Source organism: Aotus nancymaae, unplaced genomic scaffold (assembly GCF_030222135.1).
Source record: "Aotus nancymaae isolate 86718 unplaced genomic scaffold, 86718_ANA_hifiasm-v0.15.2.pri h1tg000030l, whole genome shotgun sequence".
In the NCBI taxonomy this organism is placed as follows: domain Eukaryota; kingdom Metazoa; phylum Chordata; class Mammalia; order Primates; family Aotidae; genus Aotus; species Aotus nancymaae.
The window spans coordinates 8,383,645-8,391,189 of NW_026988443.1; the positions used below are offsets into that span (position 1 = coordinate 8,383,645).

Genomic DNA, 7,545 nt, shown 5'->3' on the forward strand with positions numbered 1-7,545 from the left:
AAGAGATTAGGTTTAGTTGCTATAAGTAGATAGAATAGAAAAGAAAAAGGGAAAAATCATCATTTCACAAGACCAGCAGATAGAACTCTGACATGAAAACCAGATAAAGACAGTACAAGAAAAGAAAACTGTAGCTCAAATTCTTTTTTTTTTTTTTGACAGTCTCACTGTGTCACACAGGCATGAGTACAGTGGCACAATCTTGGCTCACTGCAACCTCTGTTTCCCAGGTTGAAGCAATCTTGTGTCTCAGCCATCTGAGTAAGTTGGACTATAGGCATGAGCTACCACACCTGGATAATTTTTGTATTTTTAGTAGAGATGGGGTTTCACCATGTTGGCCAGGCTGGTCTCAAACTCCTAGCCTCAAGTGATCTGCCTGCCTCAGCCTCCCAAAGTGCTGAGATTGCAAGTATGAGCCACCACATCTGGCCACAAAAATTCTAAATAAGATGTTAAACTAAATCCAGAAATTCATAAAATATGTATTAATATTAATATTATCAAATAGGACTTATCCAAAGAATGCAAGTTTTGTTTAACATTGTTAAAATCTACTAGCATAATCCATCACACAAACAAACCAAAATATATGATAATCTCAATAAATGCAAAAAGGAAAAAACTTTTAGCAAATTTGAAATATTAAATAGAAAGAAAACTTCCTTAAATTGTAAGACATCATCAAAACCCTACAGTGAACATCACATCTAAGGCTAAAGCATAATACACATGTGGTCTCCCTAAAAGACGCAGCAAAGGTGGCTGTTACCCCCTTACACTTAGAATTGTACTGAAGGTCCTAGCCAGCATAATATAAAAGGGAAAAAAAAGTTTTTTAAATATAAGGAACAAGAGAATGGGAAGACAAGCGACATACCGGGAAAAAATATTTGCCAAATTCATATCTGACTTTTTTAAAACTGTTATGCAAAACATGCAAAGAGCTCTTGAAACTCAACATTTAGAAAATGAACTACCCATTAAAAAATGTCAAAAAAAAAAAGCTGAACAGATACCTCATCAAAGAAGATATACAGATGGCAAGTAAACATATGAAGAGATGCTCCACATCAGATGCCATTAGGGCAATGCAGATTAAAAGAACAATGTGATGCCACTATACACCTATTAAAATGGTCAAAATCTAAGACTAACAACACCAAACACTGGCCAGGATGTGAAGCAACAGGAATTCTCATTCACTGCTGGTGGGAATGCACAATGATGCTGCCACTTTAAAAGACAGCTTGGCAATATTTTTATAAAACTAAATAAATCTACAAGTAGATGTTAATAGCACCCTTACTCATAATTGCCAAAACTTAGAAGCAACCAAGACGTCCTTCAGTAGGTGAATGGATAAATAAACTAGCATATCCAGATAGAGGAATATTATTCTATGCTCAGAAGCAATGAACTAACAAACCACAAAAAGACATAGAAGAACCTTGAATTATATTTCTAAGTCAAAGATAGCGAGTGAGTTCTCACAAGGTCTGATGGTTTTATAAGGGCTTTCCTGCTTTTTCTCAGCATTTCTCCTTGCTGCTGCCATGTGAAGAAGGATGTGTTTTCTTCCCCTTCTGCCGTGATTATAAGTTTCCTGAGGCCTCCCCAGCCGTGCTGAACTTTGAGGCAATTAAACCTCTTTCTTTTATAGATTACCCCATCTTGAGTATACCTTTATTAGCAGCATGAGAACAGACTAATACAGTGAGGGAGGGTGTGCATGTGTGGGAGCAGGGGAAGCACAGGAATTCTGTACTTTCCACTCAGCTTTGCTGTGAACCTGAAAATCCTGTAAAAAATAAGGTTCATTTTAAAAATGTATGTATATGAGATTAACAAACAAACTCATTGTTCATAGACAACACGATTATCAAGGTAAAAAAAGTCCCAAGAGAATATGCAAATTATTAGAACTATTAAGAAAGTCCAATAAAAATACTTGATACAAGGTCAATATCCAAACATAAATAACATTCCTATTATAAGAAATCCATATGACCAATAAGTGATTAATATCAAGACTATTGACCAGGCATGGTGACTCACGCCTGTAATCCCAGCACTTTGGAAGGTCGAGGCAAGTGGATCACTTGAGGTCAGGAATTTGAGACCAGCCTGGACAACATGGTGAAATCCCATCTCTACTAAAAATAAAAAAATTAGATGGATGTGGTGGTGGGCACCTGTAATCCCAGCAACTCAGGCTGCGTCATGAGAATCACTTGAACCTGGGAGGCAGGGGTTGCAGTGAGCCAAGATCATGTCACTGGCACTCTAGCCTGGACAACAGAGTGAGACTCCATCTCAAAAACAAACAAAAAGAAGACTATATATTGATGCCAATAAATTGATAAGAATACAACCCAATAGAAATTGTCAAAGTATATGAATAGGCAATTCAGAAAGAAAGTTAAATGACCAAGTCTCATTATTAATCAGGTAAATGAAAATTAAGAGGAAAATGAAATATTTTAACACGCATCAGAATGAAAAATGTCTAATATCAAACATTAGTAAGGATATGGGGAACTAGAAAATCTCATGCAGGGAGTAGATTGATAGACTATTGAAAGTAATAATTAATAAAAACCAGAAATTTTCTTTTTTTTTTTGAATGACCAAAATCAAATCTTTATTTTTATAACTGTATAAATGTGATCCAAATGTGTCCACCACTAGTTTTTTCAAAAAGAAACATGCTATAAATAAGCAAACTACATCTGCTCACTGATGTGTACGGACTCCCTAGGTGTCTCACTGGGCTTAATTACAGACCACTCACAGTAATAGATTTTTAGTGTAAAGTGTAGCATGATGTTAAGCCATTTTAGCTTTTGTACATACATGTTGCACTTCTGGCTGATAATGGAAAAAAATTTGCAGCATTACACTGTTAAGCCAGGTTGCATCCATCCCCTTAAATGGCATCAATATCAATGTCGTCGTCCTTGTTGTCAGACTTTACGGTTTCAACTTTCGGTACACTGGCAGTCTTCGAATACACCACCTCAATGTTCTCATCTTCATCTTCTTCTTCACCACCGGAAGATTCTTCCTCTGCCTCCTTCAACCATTTTATAAATGGTTCTGCTTTGACACGAATCTTTTTGGCAAGTTCTTTGGAGACATATTTCTTAGAGGCCTTTTCCAACCAGCTGATGATGACCTCTTCTTCTAAAAGGTCTGCATCATACATCTCCTTCAAGATATGTGGAATCTTGGAGATAAGATGAGCTTGATGCATTGCTACCACACACTCCAAACCATGAAGAAGGTACTGTTGAGCTTTTTTGTGGTTGTGACAAAATCGTAGGAAATGGCGCCTGTATTTCTTAATCTGTTCTCTGATCTTCTCATTAAAAAGAACTTCAGTCAGAACAAGAGGGCCCATGGCTTTTACATCTAGTCTTTCTGCTTCAGCAACAATTTCTTTGGCAGATGAATCAATAATACCCTCTTCTTTCTTCTTCTTAACAAAATCAAACAGGATGTTGACCTGCTCCTCAACTGTTCTTTCCAAATCATCACTGAGAGTCAGAACTTTCGCATGGTCACTGATCTCATCCATTCGACGTCTTTGAGCTTCCTCAGTTGTATCTTCTCCCCAATCATCATCCTCCACTTCTTCCACTGTATGTGGAAGAGGACCAATTTCATTTGGCGGTGGTGGTGGTGGTGTCTCACTGCTGGATACGGAGCCATTTTCCTTGTCTTTGCCCTTTCTATTTTTCTTCTCCTTTTCTTTCTTTCCTGTACCACTGTCACTATTCTCAGGTGAGTTTTTGAGAATGAATGTGCAGAGTTTATGATGTGTGTCAAGCATGCCTCGATAGCCACAGGCTTTACAAGAATTACCTATTGTTTGCTTCTTTGGATTGACATGCAGCTCTGTTTCAGGATTCTCACATTCAGGACAGAGAACAAATTTTTTAATGAATCCATCCAACATGTCTTGCAGCTTATTCGCCTCATGAGATCCATTGACAATTTAACGGTCATTCTTAACATCAAACTGGGTCTGTGCTCCCAGCTCACAACCAAAATATTTGGTGGGATACGTTGGAGGCCGATTAAGTGCCTTGGCAACGTCAACCATGTTGACTATAACTGTCTCGATTCCATTTCCTTTGCCCTCAACCTTGGCAATCAGACGGGGCATCTTGTAGCGATAGAACTGGTCTGACACACTGCGGTTGACGTTGACAGACATTTTGGCTTATTATTAGTGGCTTTATCAATAAGATGAAGAGATTTTTGATTGCAACTTTTTGGTATCTTCTGTCTGGAGAAGAAGGGATGACATAAACAACTGCAAGAGTTCTCGGTCTCTGACATGAAAAAAATTTTCGCCACTGAGGCTGTGAGCTTCTTGCTTGTATGCTATGTTTCCCCAATACAGGTACCAATGTCTGCGCAACAGCACTCTGGAATGTTCTCGCTCTGACTAAAACCAGAAATTTTCAATTGAGGTGTTTACCTTAAAGAAACTCTTTCACAGATGCAAGGATATCTTTATGGTATGTACTATAATTATTGCCTGACATATCAATCTTCTCTACATCATAATATGAAATTGATAACCCAGGCCTTCTTTGCCTTCTAAGAAAATGTTCTGTGTTTCCGTTGCTTCAATTGTTAATATTTCTTATAGTAGGATTAAATCTGTCTAAAATTAATGCCCGGCTTCTTTCTGCCTTCTCTCTTCCATAGGCCTTCTCCCTTTTCTGCAGGGCTATTATTTGAAATTATCTAATACAAGCAACCAATATTGTGATGCTAAGTGCTAATTGAATAAGGTGTATTCATGTGCATACTGATAGAGGCTGTATTCAGTACAGGGGGTTTCAACCGATACTGCACATTAGAATATAAGGAGAGAATTGTAGTTGTTTTATTTTTTTTTTTTAAAGTAACACTGATATTCAGGCCCCACTACCAAGATTTTGATCTAGTTGGTCTAACTGGGATACTCTGGAACTGGGGTATTTATATTTGTATTTATATTTTTTTTAACTACCCAGGTGCTCTTAGTGCTCACCAGAGTTTAAAAACCACTTCCCTGCACTGCATGGCCTCAGATACAGATACAAAACAGTACAATGGTTAGAAACAGGACCTGGGAGGGCCTACGCAGATGAAAAGGCCTATCAAATAGTGTGTCTTTTCCTTAGCAATAGGCAGCCTTGCCATCTGGCTTAGCAGAGAGTCAGCATAATCACATGTTACCAAACATGAATTTAATAATTTCCAAAGAACTGGTGTATATTTAACAGGAAAATACTACTGAACAATATTTAACTTTTTATCTAAAAGTTCCTTTGACACATTTTACAAATCATCAGCTTTGGGATATTAAAACAATCAGAGGTTATTAACAAAGATCAGTTTTGGTGCTATTACATCTATTGGATTTAAGAAATCTGTAAACCTGAGGGTGATTAGGATAGCCACTGACAAACTTGGTTCATAAAGAACTGAAATCCTACTTAGGAAAAGCATAGTTGTGCTTCTGGGAGATTGTGTCCACTTGGAAAAAGCCCATTTTCCTATACTGCAAAGGAACATGAAGGTGTTTACATTGAAATGATGCCAACATTTATTTATTAAGATAGAAAATCTTAATGATACTTCACATTTTAAAAAAAGGTACATTACAATTACATGTGCACTGTGATCTCATTTTTAAGAATGTTTTGATGTTTGTATATTCATCAAAAATTAAAAGTAGTTATTTTTTATTTTTTCCTACAATACGCAAACATGTATTACTTATATTTTAAAAGATAATTTCCAAAAACAGGTAAATCATAACTGTCATATAGCTATAAAAATGATACTGTGAAAAGAGTTTATTTTACTCATACTAAGGGATGTAGAGAGACGTTATGTCCAAAGAAAAAGTCAAAAATGCACAAATTTATGGAGAAAATAAATGTCGAAAAAATGAGCAGATGGAAGAAAAACTGATTTTTCCACAAAGGCAGAAGAAAACCAATTAAACCTACTAGAGAACAGAATTTGCATGTGTGTCCTTACCTACAATTTACAGAATTAGAATAGAGCTAAGATAGAAGGTTAAAATCATATAATAAAATATTTTGTATGTGTAATAAATTATTTTTAAGAAAACAGTCATAAAAATAAGGGCTTCAGGACAGCCTTACATCCATGTTCCAAGGCTATCACTTTCTAGCGGGCAAGTTCCTAAATTTGTATTTGCTGTTGCCTCAGTTTCCTGATCTGTAAAATAGCATAATAATCCCTAGCACACAGCTTACACTGAGGATTCAAAGTAAAGAGCTTACTGGTCTGACACACTATGAGCACTCAATACACTGATGGTATAATTTAGTAAAGTACAATGCCTGGCATATAATGGTTGCTCCATCAAAACGGAATGAATGAATGAAAGAATGAAAATATGGATTCAGCTATTGCTTCCATGATGGTACTGGAAGGCTTCAGTGTTGTCACCAGCATGGCACAAGTCTCACCATGGCTTGGGCCCCAGACTGCACCACAGCCTCTCAGAAGACATGGTTCCCCAGATCATCTTAGTGCCAGAGCTCTGGCTTCAGGCAGCTACCCAGCAGTGGAAGAATAGAACCTCCATATGAAGTATTTCTGGGAAACTCTGCTAATTTGTAGCAGCTGGACAATGTTCCTCATTAACATCTGTCTGCATACAAGTCACATAATTTTACTATGGTGGCAGAAACTCAATTTCAAAGTCAATACAGAAAAAAACACCTGGATCTCAGTCCTCAATGGCTTTAAGGCAACCAGAAGTGCCTGCTCCTGAGTAGACCTTTGGGTAAGATGCCCCTACCCTTCGGGACATACCACTGGGCTTTCAGCTATGATGAGGCCCTCAAAGATTCTATACCCATGACTCCTCCTCCATCGGATGTGGGTAGCATCCTCTGGAAGCCAGTGATTCCAGAGCACAAGTATCAGCACCTTGCCAGGGTAGAGGACCCACCCATGGCACTGTCACTGGCCATTGACAGTACGGACAAGGTCCTGCTGGCAAAAACTAAAGCTATACATTCATCAGAAATTATTTGATCACAAAACAGACACAGAAGAGCACTTAACATTTTAAGCAATAGGCAGGGCTAAGAGATCCTGGCTACATACCCTCTAAGAGGCTTACCATCAAGACCAAGCACCTGTTAGTGGCAGAGCACTCCATCAGCTAAAGCTGCAGAGTGGGAGGATAACAAAAGAAGGGAAGCTCAGTGTATCAGCACAGTCCGTGCAAGCAGCACTCCCCACTCATTGCCTAAGCAGAAGTCCAGAGGCCAGTCCACTTACGGTTCTTAGACATCCTTACCTGGCCCAAATCCAGCACCATGTATTCTGAAAGTGGAGAAGTGGAGGTGAGGATAGAAATTAATCATATAAATGGAGCCTCCTTGGACCAAGACTTCCAAAAGTATGATCTGGGAGGTTTTGCCATCCAGGGCAACAAGGCCTAGAAGCCCCCTCCAATAGAACTGACCCATGTCCAGACCACCTGAATAGCTGAAG

The 7,545-nt window shown here is 38.2% G+C and overlaps 1 protein-coding gene across 1 annotated transcript; it reads right to left on the bottom strand.

Annotated features, from left to right (window-relative positions):
- Positions 1 to 2,621: 2,621 nt before the first annotated feature.
- On the bottom strand, positions 2,622 to 4,340 carry LOC105714080 (eukaryotic translation initiation factor 5). The gene is given in 1 exon segment (XM_012447963.3): positions 2,622 to 4,340. A coding segment is annotated over 1 exon segment (1,293 nt). The 5' UTR covers positions 4,223 to 4,340; the 3' UTR covers positions 2,622 to 2,929.
- Positions 4,341 to 7,545: the final 3,205 nt, after the last annotated feature.